We start from the raw sequence: 18,123 nt of genomic DNA on the forward strand, positions 1-18,123 counted from the left end.
ATTTACGCTATAAAAGTAGGATGTAGGCGTGGAGCAGGTACAGGGCGTACAAAACATGGACGATGGCACTGAGTCAGTGGCTGATGCAGTACTCTATAAACAACAGTCAAGCGAGTGAGTGTTCGGTTTTAAAAGTACGTTCGTGTATTTAGGTTTCGCCAAAATCAGTTTAAGCTTCACATAAGTAGTACGTACGTAATTATTATCATTACAAATTAAATAATATGCTATACAAAGGGCCGCAGAGCCGGCCAGCCCCGCGTTTAAATTAATATAGAAAGGAACAGATAATAAATACATTCTGTATCTTCTCGACAAAGAACGAATGATTTTGTCTAATAATGCGATTACACGTACGGTACACAGGTCGATAATTTCCAACGGGATAATTAATATGTAAGGCATTTCGGTGTAATTTTGTAAGCTTAGTCTATTGTTAATATAATTGAAGGTGATACACAAAGTGTTTTCGCAACTGTTTGAAAACGCGATAATGTGTTTCGCGTCGTTTTATTTCCGATCTGTGGCAAACATAGAAATACTAAGTCAAAAATTGGAAGTAATTGGCCTGTAACCTGACTACAACATAAGTAGTTAAGAATATTAGAACGTTCCATTAATTAACATCGAAAGCTGTTGGGGAGAGTATGAAATACACTTACCGGGGCAGCCTTGCCAGTTACGCTCAGAGGCAGGGAATCCAACACGATGACTTTAAGGAAGTCCATGACGCCCTGCCGGGCCGGGTGCTGCGTGAGAGCGGCTGATCCGGCCACCATCACCACCTCTTTCTCTGAACCGGGCGTCGAGGCTCCAGAGTCCTCGCCACTCTCGCAGATCGCTAAAACAGGTTACAGCTCGTTGTTTCAAACTGGTGTTTTCATTAAATGTAGTGAAGGTTCACACATAGTAGTCATTCTGAAACTAACGTTTTTAAAAGAAATAATGTAAGATGAGGAATACTTACGCATATGAATATCGTCCGCTGTATAGGGTGGGAAGAGTGTTGATGCCAAAGCTGTTAATACTTCTGCGGTCATCATTATTGTCACGAAGTCTGGGAGTGTGTTGTACAATGAAAACAGCACCTAATAATACATACATTAATGATAACCTCAGCTACATATTTTTAATGTAGGATTCATTCGTAATTTCCAGGCTTCGGTTAAAATGCAACCTTATTTTGTTTTTAGATTTACATAAATTATCCTCAGGGATGATCAGGGATCCGAAAAGTTAGTCATATACTTTAGATCCGAGACAATAATCTTAATAATTAATCAAAATCTAAATAATTTTGACGAACAAAAACTAAACTAATCGGTAGACTTACTTGAATAATCGCTACAGGATGATCGGCTAGCCACTCCGGCAGCGTAGCCGGGTCAGCGTGGATCAACGACCTGACCGCTCCGAGAAGTATGACCACGGCCTCCGGGCACAGGCTGATCCTCGCCGCGACGGCCGCGGACGACTGCCTCGAAGGCGCGGCGGCGCCCCAAGCCGCGGCCCAGACGCGTTCCACTGATACGGTCTTGTCTGAGCCAATGTTGCGCATGGGCTGACCGAGCGTTAAACCGAATAATAAGTAGTACAGCTCTGGTATGTGTAGGTGAGATAAAAGCAGCCTAAAACAAGTAGCGGATTTATTGGAAGGTTGTGCTCAATAGCCTAAACAATAGCTATTAGAATGAATGAAATAGCTTTCCATTCAACAAGTAATAAAAGCCTTATCTTCTTGACAATTAAGTCATACATTGATTGTTTTTCATATTTCATTCTACAAATCCACAATTATCCGACGTAATAATAGTTACCAGGACAGCATGACGAATCCGGAGGTGAGGAGTAATGGCATGTGTAAATGGGAATGTGAATGAACGGCCGTAGAGAGGACTACGCCGGCTTGTTGCGTCGTTACCACTACTTCGGTATGACGGAGCCAGCCACCATTACCGGCGCCTTCGCGGAATCTATAATAGACGGAAAAGCGTGGAGAATTAGAAACATCACACTACCTACATATAGAAGTAAACGTTATTTAGTCACAATGGTGACAGTTACCTTTGCATTATAGCAGACTGTTGCCCCTGTCCAGAGCAAAGAATGACTAGTATCCTAAGAGCCCATAAAACAGTTGTAGGGTGAACGTTTTCCTGCATAAAAATCAGCAGCCAATCCATCCCAAGCACTCTTGAAATCTCTTCGCATACGATCGTGTTGACTAGATTCCGTTGCGTAAACAACAACCCGTGTAAAACGTTAAAACATTTGTTACGTAGGATAACCTGTTCGCCTTCACATTCTTTTTCGCAATCGCTTTCCTTCAGATTAAGACCCTTCTCCGTTTGAGAAGGCAACGGCAGGGTGTAGGCCATAAACTGGCCTAAGCACAGAAGATCGCTCGGTCGCGGCTGGCCCCCTAGTAGCGCGGCTAGCAATTGTATGAGAACATTTTTTGTGCTGACAACTTTCACGTCGTTTATAATGTAGAGAAGCTTCGAGACCAGCTGTAGCTCTCGCATTGTTCGTAAATTGTGAGTTTTGTGCGCCGTTTCGGTGGCGAGTTCGAGTAAATGTTCTAGCAGAGACTTTATGAGGCCTCCCGGGGCCCCGAGCCAAACATCCAACTCGCATATCAGATCCTGGAACGAGGTTAAGCAAAACTAATAAAACGTACACCATGGAGCCGCTGTTCTAACAAAAATAAAAATAACTAATATCTTAGGTGAGTTTGCATACCTGAAAGGCGGTCAAATTAGGTATTGACGATGTCTCTTTTTGGCTATCAACGGTGCCAACGAGACCAAAGATTAGGTGTAGAATGTGAGAGTTAAGCAGTTGCTTTTTCCTTTTCAACAGCATGGCTAGAGTTTGGTACCCTTTCCGTCGGTCCATTTCTGCTTGAGCGGCTTTGTTAGACCGCACCACGCATACTAAGGCTTTGACACCAGCGTAGAGGCACTCAACATCTTGTGCCATTGCGATTAAGCCTAATAGAACCGAGCATCCACCAACGGTATCAATCTGCAACATAAATGTATGTAAGTATTAACGCCACTGATATCCGAAACCAAAAGGTTTATTGTGTTAATTGTAAATGAGTATTGGAGGCTTACCATTATGGCGGCAGGTTTAGGGCAGAAAACTCTCACACCCAAATATCCCACGACGGTTCCGCCCAAGCACCGCGCTGGTCCCATCAGGTGTCCAGCAGAATTGTGCAGTATCCTTATAGGCGTTGCATTTTCATGAGAAGACATGCCCAGTTGTTTCGCTATAGCTTTATTGTCGTTCTTGCTGTAGACTTTGCGTATTTTAGCAAGCGTTAGTTGCGACATGGCTCGAGCGTTGATGCCGAATACAACCTTTTCTTCGGCCACTAGGGGTGCTAATGGCTCTTGATTGTGGCCGGGAGGCAAAGGCGCTTGGAGCGTGCCAACGTAATGTGGACCCAGTTGGTATATCACTGATACAGTTTGAGCAGGTAAAACCTGTAGAAATAAATATTCTCTCAATATACTTGATCAATGATCAATTATAAACTTACAAAAGTCATACAATTTTGAATGCAATATTCTAAACGCAGAAGTGTTTTTATATTTAAACAGGCTACCAAAACCCATATGCTAAAATGCTCTTATGTTGCCATGGTCGTTGGTCACACAGAGCATACAGCGCCCTACACTTCATGCTCGGTTTCTGATCTACAGTCACTGAACTTAGTAGGTCCAAGGTGCAAGGTGCAGGTAGTCTTCGGAAATAATGTAACCCCGCAGACATGGTTATATGGAGACTCACGTCCTCGAGCAGCAGCGCGGGCCCCTGGCGCCACACGAGGCGCGAGTAGCGGCGCCACGGCGGCGGGGTGCCCAGCACGCAGTACACGCTGGACGCGCCCGACAGTCAGTCTACACGGACAGCAACACTCACGTCCTCGAGCAGCAGCGCGGGCCCCTGGCACCACACGAGGCGCGAGTAGCGGCGCCACGGCGGCGGGGTGCCCAGCACGCAGTACACGCTGGACGCGCCCGACAGTCAGTCTACACGGACAGCAACACTCACGTCCTCGAGCAGCAGCGCGGGCCCCTGGCACCACACGAGGCGCGAGTAGCGGCGCCACGGCGGCGGGGTGCCCAGCACGCAGTACACGCTGGACGCGCCCGACAGTCAGTCTACACGGACAGCAACACTCACGTCCTCGAGCAGCAGCGCGGGCCCCTGGCACCACACGAGGCGCGAGTAGCGGCGCCACGGCGGCGGGGTGCCCAGCACGCAGTACACGCTGGACGCGCCCGACAGTCAGTCTACACGGACAGCAACACTCACGTCCTCGAGCAGCAGCGCGGGCCCCTGGCACCACACGAGGCGCGAGTAGCGGCGCCACGGCGGCGGGGTGCCCAGCACGCAGTACACGCTGGACGCGCCCGACAGTCAGTCTACACGGACAGCAACACTCACGTCCTCGAGCAGCAGCGCGGGCCCCTGGCGCCACACGAGGCGCGAGTAGCGGCGCCACGGCGGCGGGGTGCCCAGCACGCAGTACACGCTGGACGCGCCCGACAGTCAGTCTACACGGACAGCAACACTCACGTCCTCGAGCAGCAGCGCGGGCCCCTGGCGCCACACGAGGCGCGAGTAGCGGCGCCACGGCGGCGGGGTGCCCAGCACGCAGTACACGCTGGACGCGCCCGACAGCGTCGCCGCGCCGCCGCCGGGGTTCGCGCTCACGTAGTGCAGCTTGCCCGAGTGCATGTGTTGACCTGACAACAAAACTCCCATGAGAATTTTTTTTAACTGTATTAATTAGAAACGGACGGGTAGAGATCGCGGCGCTCTCGTGCCATGACTACTGAATCCGTTTAGTCTTTATTAGTACACGAGCCAGTAGTTCTGCTGCAAAAGGCGCGAACGACACCAAACGTGGGCTCCGCATTCGCCTGATGCCTCTGGATCCCATTCACCTCTGTGACAATATCCTCACCGTCCAGGTACAACGAGAAGGAGGAGTTCTTCAGCACGGCCCGGTTGAGCACCAGCACCAGGTGGTGCCACTGGCCTTCATGTTGCAGGTCCGGACACCAAACGCGCGCGGCGCACTCGCCTGATCCTTCTGGCTCCCATTCGCCCACGTCTGTAATAAGAAAATAGGCTAGATAAGCTACATTCGAGCCTCGAGACCTGGAATAACGCAAAGTATGAAAATATTCGGCGTCGAACTAATAGTAATATTGCTGCAAATACCTGATTAAGCGGCTCTGGTTCCGCTTTTCAATAGTAGTTTATGTGACTGCTACATAATGAATGGCATTAAAATACGAGTGTGGGTCTATGAAACGAACGAAGTGAGTTTCATGAAAGGATCACACAACGGAACTCCTTGATGGAATAACACAAACACATAAGAGTTTAGTCACATTAGAATGGTCTCGAGAAATACTTGATAGACATGCAAGTAAGATGAAGTACAGTCAGCAATAAAAGTGTGTCACAAATAATATTTTTGACAATAATTAGTGGAGTGTAAAGACAACTTACTATGCGGGACCATAGTCTCCTGTGTCGATATGATAATAGCCTTGTCTCTCGCCGAAAGTACCACCGCCAAGCAGACGAGATGGTCCTCTCGACTATTGTTGATGTTCCTCACGAGAGTAAGCAAACGGACGCAGTGGGGATCGGATCGCGGGTCCGAGTACTTCTCCACGCATATCCACGTGGAGTAGGTAAGTCCGGTCTGCGGCGGGAATACTCGATCGCCTGGAGGGGAAAACGATGAATAAGTCACCTTGATCCACTATGCATACCACGTCTGCATTTTTATTTCAATATACGATTTCTAGCTAGCGAGGACATTTACACTATAAATACTTTAAAAAACGGGGTATTTACCATGAACACTTGTTACCATGAGTTCCCTATCTATACGATATTTGCAAGTTCACGGACCGAAAATAGTCAATTTCGAAAATAAAAATCCGCGAACTGATACTGTCAGTGTTGTGTGTCGTAAACGTGATCGAGTTCCAAGTGAGGATGCGGACGATAGTGGCAGTGACACCGCGTATAACAAGCGAACCCGAAAGATGGTAGATTGACATAGTGTGTGGTAGACCACAATTAAACTCGCAGCACGTCAGTTACTCCGTGATAGGGTTGAAAATTCTCGAAAAAATCAAATCGTTTTTTCAGGACGTTTTGAAATTTTCGTTTTTTTCCGTATTTTTCAGTTTTTATCGGAAAAATATAGGCACTAATTGACATTGTTTTTTTCCGAATAAAACTGAAAGAACTGGCTTCTAAAAAACGGGAATTTTTCCGGGTTTTTTCAACCCTACTCCGTAAAGATGGCATGTGTATTTATTTCGTTAATTACCGGAGCCAATCCCGCCAAGGGTAGCGTTGTCTTGCGTGCCGAGTGCGTTGAGATTAGCCGACTGAGGTGCTATACTCGGCAAGTACAAACAACCGAAGCCTTCCGCTGACATGTCGAATTCCACGAACGGCGGCAGCGTACACGAGTTCTGTGATCTGTTCAAATGAAATATGTAAATGGAATATGGTTGTTGACACGTACGTGTTAAATTTAATAACATATTTTTGACGACCGGTCTGGCCTAGTGGATAGTGACCCTGCCTGTGAAGCCGATGGTCCTGGGTTCGAATCCCGGTAAGGGCATTTATTTGTGTGATGAACACAGATATTTGTTCCTGAGTCATGGATGTTTTCTATGTATTTAAGTATTTGTATAGGTATTATATTTATCGTTGTCTGAGTACCCACAACACAAGCCTTCTTGAGCTTACCGTGGGACTTAGCCAATTTGTGTAAGAATGTCCCTATAATATTATTTATATTTATATATTTAAAAAAAAAAAAAAAAAATTCTCATTGAACTAACGTATAGAACCGGCACAGAGAACCAATATTTTGCGCCATGAGTTGCTGCCGTTTTGGCATCAAACCATAGAAGCGGAGCGTGAATCTCGCGACCTCTCGCCATGAATTTTACGACGCTTTCGACGTTTTGATCGCGTGGTACAGGCTGTGATTGCGTCATTTTCATTGTTTGGTATGTCGTCTCCATAGTAATAATAACTCAATGCATATTCTAGTAAAATGACTACATGATACGAGACCTCAAAGAATTCTTTTTTTATCATATTCAATTCAAAACCACATATTTCAAACGTATTCCATGATCAAGATATCAATTTCCCATAATACATTGAATACTGTTTTGACAATTTGTGTAATCTGCCATAACGACAAAAGGAGTTTCTAACCACTTTAATAATCTATACCACTTTGGCTCTCATTTATGACATTATCATGTCAAGCTGCCCAAATTGGCCCGACGTGAAATAAAATTATTAAATTATTGGAGGCACTAACGAGAATGAAACTTAAGATTTGGCGGTCTGACCTGTAATCTCTAGGAGTGGTCATGGAGACCAGCGTCTTGATGCGGGTGAGCGGCACCGGCCCGCCGGGCTTGCACAACTGTCCAGGCTCGGGTGCCACGCAATTCAAAGGGTTGCCCATGCGCAGGAACTCCCTGGAACAATTGATAATATTAGTGCTGACCCATCTATGGTTCGTGATTCTGGAGCTGGGGAAGATGAAAAGTGTGCGCTATGGGCGAGCAGGGATTTGGTTCAATTCTTCGAACCTCGGGCACAGCCTTAATTCACCTTGCATATCAAATAATCGCCTTCTTATCTTTCGTAACAGAAGTGAAATAATATATGTACCTATAATTTATTTTTATATTCCAGATACTAAAATGACATTACGATCATCCTATTATATCCGACCGACCTGTCATTATAACACAAAACGTATGGGCACTGGCCAACCGAACGGTCATTTAACCGAAATAGTAGTGTGTCTACTTATTTTATTAGAAGACCAACAGCTTTTACAAACAGAATAGACTTATAACTAGGATACAATCATGAAGCCAATTACAGGTCTCCCTAACAGTTACAAATGAAAATAATACGGATTTGCTTTAAAATATTTTCATAAAATCTAGCTATCACGGTTCATGAGATACAGCCTGGTGACAGACAGACGGACAGTGGAGTCTTAGTAATAGGGTCCCGTTTTTACCCTTTGGGTACGGACCCTAAAAAAGTGTGCACGTGTACTTACCTCAGTTCAGCTGGCCTCAACGCGTGCGCAGCGAGGCGCTCTAGCATGTACATGGCGGGCGCGTGCAGCGGGTGCTTCTCTGCGCGCAGCGCGGCGCCCATCACGCGTAACACCGCGCCTGCTAGCCCTGCGCCGCACATCACTTGTTGATTACGCTCACTGAAACAATAAACAATCATCAAGTACCTACATTCTACATCCTACTCGTACTTAGTGAGAAATAATACACAAGTTTTTTTATCTTTATCTTTAAGTAAGTACATAGTATCGGAACTCATAACATAAATTCCAAATGCATAAATGCCCAGTATGACCGGAGAGCCGCCGCAACCTAGCCATTAGTTGTGCATCGAGTGCAGTATGCAAATAGAGATCTGGGTAGGACGCTTTCGTACGTCTTGTCGGCTACTGATTTAGCTATAACCTATGTTGCCTAAATCGTCTCACGAAGCGTCACAGTCGGGCTTTCGGTGTGTTGAAGCAACGGCCCATTGGCATTGTCATTACGAAAGCTCTAGGGCCTTGGTCTCCGGTGGACACAATTTGCGATGCACTGGTTGCACAATACCAAATTCTAATTTTTATAGAAACGTTAGAGAGACAAAGGCCTAAGGCGATTTTAATCGGTTCGGCTGGGCATAGTTATTCTTTATCTACGTACCTGCGCACGAGGCTCTTCAGCACGTGCGCGAGGTAGTCCCGGAGCGCGCGCGCGTGCGCCTCGTGGGGCGCGGGGCGGGGCAGCGCGGGCAGCAGCCGCGCCAGCACGATCACCACTCCGGAGTGCACCACCCACGCCTCGCCCGACGAGCTTGCTGACAGGTTGAGAGGCGCAGTGCGCCCTGCCGGCTTCGACTATAAATAATACTAGTTCAAACAACTGCTATGATAAACATTCAATTACAGTACAGTTTCTTTTAACTTTAATCAGTAACGACGTCACAGAATATACTTCGTAGTTGGGTCAAAATTCTAGAATATTGACCCAGTTATTTGTAAGATTAAAATTGATTTGAATTGATTAATGATCCAATATCATAATTGAGTCTAAATTTGTGATCAAGATCATAAATGGAAAAAGTAGCCCCCGTTTTGACCATTTTAATTACAAGTCCAACGGCGTTGGTTCTTCTTAACATTTTTCTAATTGGGCCGCGCCTCGGCTCATATTGTTATACTCACTTTCAACCGCCTTTTTTGAACCCTTTTATACAGCTGCTGAATAAAATACTATTAAAAATTGACATCATTCGCTTGCCCTTGTCCCATTCACTTGGGGTCGGCGCAGCATGTCTTTTTCTTCCATACCTCTCTGTCACCCGTCATCTTATCATTCACTTGCGTTAGTTTCATATCATCTTTCACACAGTCTATCCACCTTTTCCTCGGTTTTCCTCTCCTCGTACCTCCCTCCACATTCATTCTCCTTTCTCGTCACATGACTTTCATCCCTCCGCATCACATGCCCGTACCACGCTAGGCGATTTGCCCTTACTTTTAAAAATTGTATAACAGTACTATAAATCTAATGACACTTACCTCATTGATAGCAGAACTTTGTCTCGTTAAACTAGGCGATTTAACGTTGAGCGAGCCGCAAAAGGTGGGTTTGTCGAACGAGTCTAGAGCGACGTCGTACAGGAGTCGCAATACTATGCATGCGTGGATAAACACCACGGGGACACCTTCTGGGAAACTGTAAGAAAACAATTTAGCATTTTACAAGGTATCTTTTAGCCACTTCTCATAACGGAAATCATAGAGCAAACGAGTAACAATTAGCGGTACGCTGCGTCTTACGTAAGCGAACAACTCGCGAACGCAAAGCGAAGCGGCGCGGCGCCGGCGTTCGCGTTCGCAACGAGATCGCCCACGTAGGACACTTCTATAGGTATCAAAGTATTGATTCACCCCGCGCCGCATCGCTTCGCTTCGCGTTCGCGTGTTGTACGCTGCGTTAGATAAATCTAAATCCGCTTTACTTACTTAACCGTGCGATGCAGTGCCTGGCTGAAAAGAGAATTGTCACATAGGGAAGCAATAACTTATAACTTACATCATATCCAGTATGTTCCCGGTAAATAACTCGTGGAACACTTCGTACAATTCCGTGTCGCCGGCTTCAACGTCGTTCATAAGTTCGGTGTTTTCGGTAAAACAACCCAGTAGTCGAATAGTATCGGTAAGTGTTGTCATACAAACCTACAACAAAATAGGGAAAATAAATTATATTTCTGACACATTTTTACGTAATGGTGACTTATTTCACTAGAGGGTGACTAGTAGATTTGGAATCAAAAAACTTAATTAATTTCTATTAAAAAAAACAGTTAAAAAATTCATACTTCGTGATGAAAAAACTTAGCGTTCGCCGGCTCGAAACGCATAGCCGTGCTCACAGTGTAGAAAACTATATGTATCAACTGCAGCATATCCCGGTCCATGAGAGTATCCCCTTGCAGTTTGCCTTCGAGCGACGCCACTACGCTCGTCACGTACACAAAGCCGCTGACCTGAAGAAGTTAATTTACGTTAGTAAAACATTCAACATTAATAGATGTACTGTTGAAACCAGAGTATTCACCTATTCTTTTTTTTTTTAGTTTAACACACTTATGTTAACTTCAATTGTAACTAACTAGGTAACAAAGTAATACATTTTTGCAAGTCGATTTCAATTTGCAAGTATGTATAATATAAATGGCAATACAATAATTTTGGTACCATCGAGCTGATTTGATGATGGAGTCAGAAGATGAATAGTGGAACTCTTCCATGGCTACTAGTAGTAGTGCATACAAACACACGTCGACACACGTTTTACCGCGTAGTGATATTATCCTAGCCTATGTTGAATTACCTAATTAACCAATACCCAACGTAACATTACCTTTCTAAATATCGTCCTAGTCCTGTGTGAATCCCTGAGACACGCCAGTAAGGCCTTCAGAATATGCAGCTTGAGTCGTAGGGCGTCGTTGGGCGCCGCATGCATGCCGCAAAGCAATGCTGACATGTCTTCTTCGCCTGAACCACTCACTATCAGTTCTCTTATGACACCTGGACAGGCAAACCATCATAAAGGACTCAGATCACATATGTACCTCTGCAATGGATGGCTGTCAATATCAGAGCTTTTGGAGGCGAAACTTTTAAGTATGCGGTACTGCGTTTTATAACGTCAGTCTTCTAGATGTCTTACAAATTATACATATGCCTCATTTTACCAGCCGATTAAACATTTATTTAAGAAATGTTTGAATGTTTTACTAAACTTACCCAAAGCCTTACTCCTACAAGATTCATGAACCACCATACCGTGGACGCACTTCGCACCACCGCAGTCCCTAAATACATTACAATTGTTCGTGTTCCCGTTCAATAACGCCGTCAACCCTTCCATAACCAAAGTGCCCAATTCCTCCTCTTCTATATCAATATTAGGGTCTTTTATCAATGAATCCTGTCTTATAGATAACCGTTTCCTCCTTTCTGGAGCAGTCGGCTCACTAGAAGCAGGATCAGATTCTTTTTTTAATTTCTCCTCTTCTGCAATCTGTTTGTCCTTCAAAAATACGGCGTAGCGAGAGAGGCATGTAACAAAGACTTCTAACATACCTACTTCCCTGTATACATCTTTGAAAATCATATTATGCCTGTAAACAACGAGCAAGTGTGAAAATTGTTATCGTGTTCTTAAATTTAAAAGTGAATATAAACAGGCAACAAGAAGTACTTACTTTAAGATGTTTAGTAGCGTTTTCATACACAATATGCTACAGCTTCTCGATTTATTCGCTTTTAATAGTAAAGAAAGTGATATCAATTCCTTACAGGGAACAAAATTTAACTGGAAAACGATAAACTCCAAAAGCTCAAAGAACTTTTCTTGAATTTCAGCGTTCTTCAGGTGAATCCTTTCGGAAAATTGACTTAACGTGTTTTGGTTCTCTAGTATGAAATAGTTTGCATTGTCCGCGTGGTATACGCTCGATATGGCATCTAGTATAGTGCAGCATAGTGCAGCGGAGTTTGACTTTATGAAGACCGATTGCAGGACCTGAAAATTGATTAACGCGTTAATATAGTATTAATTTTGACCTTTGTGTTGATTTCATCGCGATTGTGGGACATTTGCATAAATAATAACATCAGAACCATAGACAGCAGAATTTTTGAAGTTATGTCCAAGTTACCGCATTGGGAGATTACGTACCTGAAAGGCCTGCACGTTCCTCACGGCCTGGCCCGGCGTGGTGGGCTGCGGCAGCACGAACCCCTGCAGCTGGAACAACTCGGTGTTGGCGCGCGTGGGCCGCAGCTCCGAGAAGCCGCACGCGCACAGCGACGATATCATCAGCACGAGGTTGCGCAGCGCCGCGCGCGCCTCTGATCCGCTCACGCGCTCCTCTTCTAACCTATAAGTTAGTTACAAATGCGTATTAAAACAATTTCGATTAATTCCTTCCCAGGCATTTGTGTAAATAAGAAATAATATAGATTACTATAACCTACATAGACCTATACCTATAAAGTCTATTATATTAGATGTCTCTTGTGCTTACGATCTCTCGAACCCAGCCCCTCTCAGGCCATGGGTTCATTTTAGCCCGGATGACCTTTTTTTCGATTTGCTACCTGATAAATTATTTAAGCGACACAGGGAGAAAGCATTTTAAGTGACACAAGGAGAAAGTATTATGCGCTTATTTTCCTGACAAACATCATACACATAATAATATGTGGTGTAATAATGTGTTTAATTAACAAGTCAATGCAATAGGCAGCTAATGAAATAGCTATTGAATATATGGATTGATTTGTTTACTTATCATAACACAACACAAAGTATTTATCAACGGGTTACATTTAACGACACATTATGTACGTACAAAGTTAGATATCAATATCTGCTCGCATCATTATCATGTATTAAGGTAATGTCAGGTAATGTGGCCTTCTCTTTGCATAGCAATGCAATATAGATGACGTAATACGAATGTGTAACGTGTAAAATATAGTGAACTATATTATTGTTATTTTAGAGATAGTACTTATACTAGGGGAAGGGAATGTTATGTATGCATGTTTATGTGTGTGTGTGGCTGCGCCCACCTTAACCGTTACCGTTACCGATGTAATAAACCACTAAACCAGTGCGATTAGAGCAGCCCGTAGTTTCAGTCGTGTCCTCGTAATCGTCAGTCACATACCAATAACTGGGTATAACTTAGGTATTTCACTTACTGCAAATAACTAATAACTAAATAGTGTATATACCTACCATTTATCACCTTAAAACAAGTAAGATCTAAAAATGATTTAGCTGTTCATACTTAATGTCCCAGATATGGAAAGGATCTGTATGATCCAATCCAACACACGCGAAATTTTAAGGAACTAAACCTAATAACAGTAACCTAATAACGGACGTATAAAATGTAAAATTTTATGAATAAATAATTGAATTGAATTGTTGCATTTATGAGTCCAAACGCCACTGTTACTGAATTATAAGACAGGAAATTGCACAGAAATATTGCAGATCGACAATTCGACATGATTTAACTCTGTTGGTGAAAGCAGGCGAGCCACGTTTTGCCAAATGAAATACACAGAAATGGTGGCATATTAAAGTCAAGTCATAATAATGGTTTACAGTGGAATAATGGATACTTACTAACACAAATAGGTATGACTAAAACAGTAAACGGTGCTTACCCTGACGTCAAATAATCGGGTACCCCATCTCTCTCATGCCTGTGATAAAAAATAACTCAAAGAAATAAAACAAAACATTGTGATACAAAACAAACTATTAGATCTAAATACACGTGCACATGCACTAATTTACATGAAATAAATGTATTAAATAAATCTACTTACTTGAGAAGAAACTCCGACAGAAATAAATATCCTTGACATGAACGAAAGTCGTCCAATAATAATTGACTAACATCACTTGAGTCCTTAAGAAAGCAAAATACTGCAACAAACATTTCAACCACCTGAAACAACAAAGGGTATATTAAACCATCTTAAGTCATTAATTGATTACTAGATATACATATGTAGGTATTATATGAGGCAGTTGGAGTTAAATAGGTCTTAATATCTGTCTGTTAATTTTTGTGTTGAAACAAAAGTAATAGGCCCTTTTGATTTAGAATAACCTGGGAGACACGTGTTTGAGCTCCTAAAGTAAAAACATAAAGCCACACTGAATTCTTTTCGACTAAATAAAAATCCAGGGAAAAGATACCTTTTTGCGGCAGGCGCTTACACCATTATCAACGTTCCTTTAATGCGAATCTGATAATTGCCGATGTACGAGTAAGTACCTCACGCACCGAGGTTCTTTATCAACACCTATTTTTATCCAAGGATCAATTAAAAAAAGACAGTGATATAGGTCTAATCAACCTTCGCACTCACTGCCTCATGAACCACCGCCCACACTGTTAACTGCACATTTGTAAACCTTATTGCACACACGTAAGGTCCACCAATGGTGAAAACAATTTCGATGACAGTACTACAGTTACGCGTTATTAAGCCCACAAATAGCCCCTCTGGCGTACGTCGTCACCCATAAATTAGGTCACACAAATTTCATGATTTTTATCAAAAAATGATTGTTAAAAACCGCTATTCGTTTTAAAAGACCTATCCAACGGCATCACACACTATGGAGTAGCAGCGAACAAAAAAATTTCATCCCCTATTAACATGTAGGCGATACAAAAAAATCTGGTTTTTATTTTACCACTTTGTCGACATGATTGATTTATATATCCATGATTCCATGCCAAATTGCAGCTTCCTAGCACTAACGACCACGGAGCAAAGCTGCGGACGGACAGACGGACATGGCGAAACTAGTTGACTACGGAACCCTAAAAACTAGTTATTTAACTGTACGACGAATTAAAATAATCTAAAGAATAATTACAGGTGATGTTAAAATGACGTCACAAAGTTGTTACAACATGTCACATTTTCTTGACTCCCTCCCGCCACTAAATGTGTAACGTAATTAATGGATGACCCCTACCATACTGTCAGTTAACACGTTAATGGTGAGTTATATTACCTCCAATGGAGTTAGCTCTGGTATTTTCTGCATGTTTTCTATACATAGTGCTACACAACCTTTATCTGTAACAGAAACAGTGGTGTTAAACTCAATTATTATTTTTTATAACATATCTGTGAATGTGAACATAATGATGAATAAACATCAGTTTTCTGAGAATAATATAATAGATCCACACATGCCAGCTGTGATACAGAATCTTTTACCATTCATGTTCAGTTATATTATTGACTTAATTACACACAACACCTAATTATTCATTGTTTTGCCGATGACAACCAGGGATGCTTACTTATACTGACTACAGTGACTACTATATGACCACGCCAATCTTTCCTTGTTCCATTGTGTTAATGAGTCTTGATCTTGATAAACTATGAGTCTGAGTTTTTAAACCCTAGAGCGCCCCATTATAACAGTAGTATGGAACTCCTATACTAACAACTGACACACGTGTGTCAGTAGGGCGCTCCAAGGGTTAAAGAGTAGGCAATGTATAAAAAGGCTATTTTGACGGCCAGAGAGTTAATAAATATAGCAGAGCATTTTAAACCCAAGCAATCCTTTTATTGTCCAACTAAAACACTTTGAGCCCAAAAATTAAGGGAAAAAGTACAAATTAGATTTTAGCAAATTTGTGAGCAAACAATAATGTTTTCATAAGTAAAACATGACACTTTAATATTATAACTTACTATGTATGTATTGCACAACAGATTGTGTTAATCCATGCCTAGATAATGTCATCAGTACTTCTGCCGCTGACTTTCGCCACATAATATTGTGAGGGGCACACCATGATGTTATGGCAGAGAACAGTAAGCTGAGATCATCTTTCCTTGCCAACTCTTCACATGGAAATGGATGACTGCATAGTCGCACAAGGACCTGCATATAACCAGGACAATTTTTGTAAGAAAGGAGTACCAAATTTAGCATTTGTTGAAACCATAATTTATGAATATTTTAACTTTTATATACTACTGGAAACCTGATTAAGATCTCTTAAGTAATTCAAAAATAAAGAAGCAGTATGATACGAAAGATAATAAAAAAAACCGGCCAAGTGCGAGTCGGACTCGCGCACGAAGGGTTCCGTACCATTACGCAAAAAACGGCAAAAAAATCGGGTTTGTTGTATGGAAGACCCACTTAAATATTTATTTTATTCTGTTTTTAGTAATTGTTGTTATAGCGGCCACAGAAATACATCATCTGTTAAAATTTCAACTGTCTAGCTATTAAGGTTCATGAGATACAGCCTGGTAACAGACAGACAGATGGACAGAGGAGTCTTAGTAATAGGGTCTCGTTTTTACCCTTTGGGTACGGAACCCTAAAAATTAAGTTTTCTAAGCCAAAGTCCAAGTAGCATACAAATTTTGAGAATTTAGCAAAATTTTTATATGAACTAATACTATTTTCTTTAAAATATTAAATATTAAGATACATATTCAATTCAATTCGTTTGTTAATTTTTAAGACAGCAGTGATCTCATTTGCTGATTTTGAATGTTTTGTAAATTACCTGAACAAATATCTTTTGCAACAATATCCTTCTTTCTCTTGGAGTAAAATCACTGACACCATCTTGAACATCAGCCTCTGATTCAGGTATTTCAGGAAGATCAAAAAATAGGTATAAACATTTGACTAATGTTGATGGAATAGAAGCTGTAGTCATGACCTAGAAATAAAACGAAAGTTTTTAATAAATGTAAATCCTCTATGCTTATTCATTATTGATTTTAGTAATGTGGTTTTAAAACGTTTTCACTGCCAATGACTTCTACACAAAATAAATTACTGGTGTATTCATAAAAACAATATTATGTTGTGGTTGCCTGTCATGAATCATGAATACAGTTTGTTAAGTTATCTAAACAAAACCATAACAACCAAACAGGAAATTTTCATTTTCATTCATTACAATGATTTTAATTACTTATAATTGTGTACATATCCAAATTTACAACCACAACATTAACATTTAACATGCTTTAGATAATGTTGCATAAAAAAAATTAAATAAACATGGGTAACCTGTATCAACGATTGGTCTCCCGCTGCTAGAAGATTTAAAGTGGATAGCAACATCCAGCCATTGCTAGATTCCTCAGAATTCTCAATTTCAAGGAACTTTGCTATGGCACAACTTGCTGCCTCTGTACTTTGGTTGCTAGCTCTTTTCCTAATCTCTGATACCATAAGTTTGGACACTTGCTGGCAAAATGATAAAATGTCCCAAAACTTTTCATTCATCTCACTTGATGGGCTGCTACCAAATACCTGTATTTTAAACATATATTTTAGTCTCAAACACATTTCTCATGTAAATAATCTTTGAAATAATTTATATTTCTATTGTATATTGCACTTACCTTGCAAAATAGAGGTAGCATATTGTACAGTTTATCATCTTTTTCAGCATCTGTTAGAGGCTGCGCTGCGTGAGTGTACTCCGCAAACAGCTTCTTGAGGTGCATGAGGCCGAGCTGAAGATGTGAGGACGCGCTGGCAGACTCCGCGGGCTCCGAAGACGTTGAGCCCGCAGCACCACGTAATTTGCGCATCAGATTCATCTTTAGCACTTAATTTTCCCACAAACTTCAAGTTATCCTCTTATTCCAAAAAATACACATATTTATAATTTTCACTTCATTGTTTTCAATAGAAAAACAAAACGTCTGAAAATGTTGGTCTGATGGTTAATCATTTTATTTATTCACTAGGAATTCTCGGCGCTTCCGCCTACATAACTGAATTAATCTATAAAATTACTATTTTTCCTTTAAGAATATAATTTTATGAGTCTTAATTAAATCCTAAATAAATGCGCCTTCCGCACGCCCACTCACAACAGAAAACA

The 18,123-nt window shown here is 41.9% G+C and overlaps 1 protein-coding gene across 1 annotated transcript in view; it reads right to left on the bottom strand.

Moving 5' to 3' along the window:
• The window catches only part of LOC134742048 (WD repeat and FYVE domain-containing protein 3), a 50,109-nt gene extending 32,022 nt beyond the window's left edge, over positions 1-18,087 (bottom strand). Inside the window, exons 1-29 of the mRNA XM_063674978.1 lie at positions 17,636-18,087; positions 17,298-17,543; positions 16,783-16,941; positions 15,950-16,142; positions 15,252-15,316; positions 14,045-14,166; positions 13,880-13,918; positions 12,375-12,576; positions 11,899-12,218; positions 11,438-11,814; positions 11,049-11,218; positions 10,504-10,671; positions 10,215-10,360; positions 9,698-9,854; positions 8,820-9,013; positions 8,159-8,317; positions 7,428-7,559; positions 6,377-6,531; positions 5,539-5,760; positions 4,985-5,134; positions 4,594-4,763; positions 3,120-3,494; positions 2,743-3,027; positions 2,065-2,645; positions 1,818-1,973; positions 1,334-1,628; positions 968-1,088; positions 663-841; positions 7-93 (exon numbers count right to left, since the gene is read on the bottom strand). Coding sequence (XP_063531048.1) covers positions 7-93; positions 663-841; positions 968-1,088; positions 1,334-1,628; positions 1,818-1,973; positions 2,065-2,645; positions 2,743-3,027; positions 3,120-3,494; positions 4,594-4,763; positions 4,985-5,134; positions 5,539-5,760; positions 6,377-6,531; positions 7,428-7,559; positions 8,159-8,317; positions 8,820-9,013; positions 9,698-9,854; positions 10,215-10,360; positions 10,504-10,671; positions 11,049-11,218; positions 11,438-11,814; positions 11,899-12,218; positions 12,375-12,576; positions 13,880-13,918; positions 14,045-14,166; positions 15,252-15,316; positions 15,950-16,142; positions 16,783-16,941; positions 17,298-17,543; positions 17,636-17,836 — 5,826 coding nt within the window. The 5' untranslated portion in view covers positions 17,837-18,087. The remainder of the gene's footprint in view (positions 1-6; positions 94-662; positions 842-967; positions 1,089-1,333; positions 1,629-1,817; positions 1,974-2,064; positions 2,646-2,742; positions 3,028-3,119; positions 3,495-4,593; positions 4,764-4,984; positions 5,135-5,538; positions 5,761-6,376; positions 6,532-7,427; positions 7,560-8,158; positions 8,318-8,819; positions 9,014-9,697; positions 9,855-10,214; positions 10,361-10,503; positions 10,672-11,048; positions 11,219-11,437; positions 11,815-11,898; positions 12,219-12,374; positions 12,577-13,879; positions 13,919-14,044; positions 14,167-15,251; positions 15,317-15,949; positions 16,143-16,782; positions 16,942-17,297; positions 17,544-17,635) is intronic.
• Between the last annotated feature and the right edge of the window lie 36 nt (positions 18,088-18,123).

Source organism: Cydia strobilella, chromosome 1, assembly GCF_947568885.1.
Source record: "Cydia strobilella chromosome 1, ilCydStro3.1, whole genome shotgun sequence".
Taxonomy (NCBI): domain Eukaryota; kingdom Metazoa; phylum Arthropoda; class Insecta; order Lepidoptera; family Tortricidae; genus Cydia; species Cydia strobilella.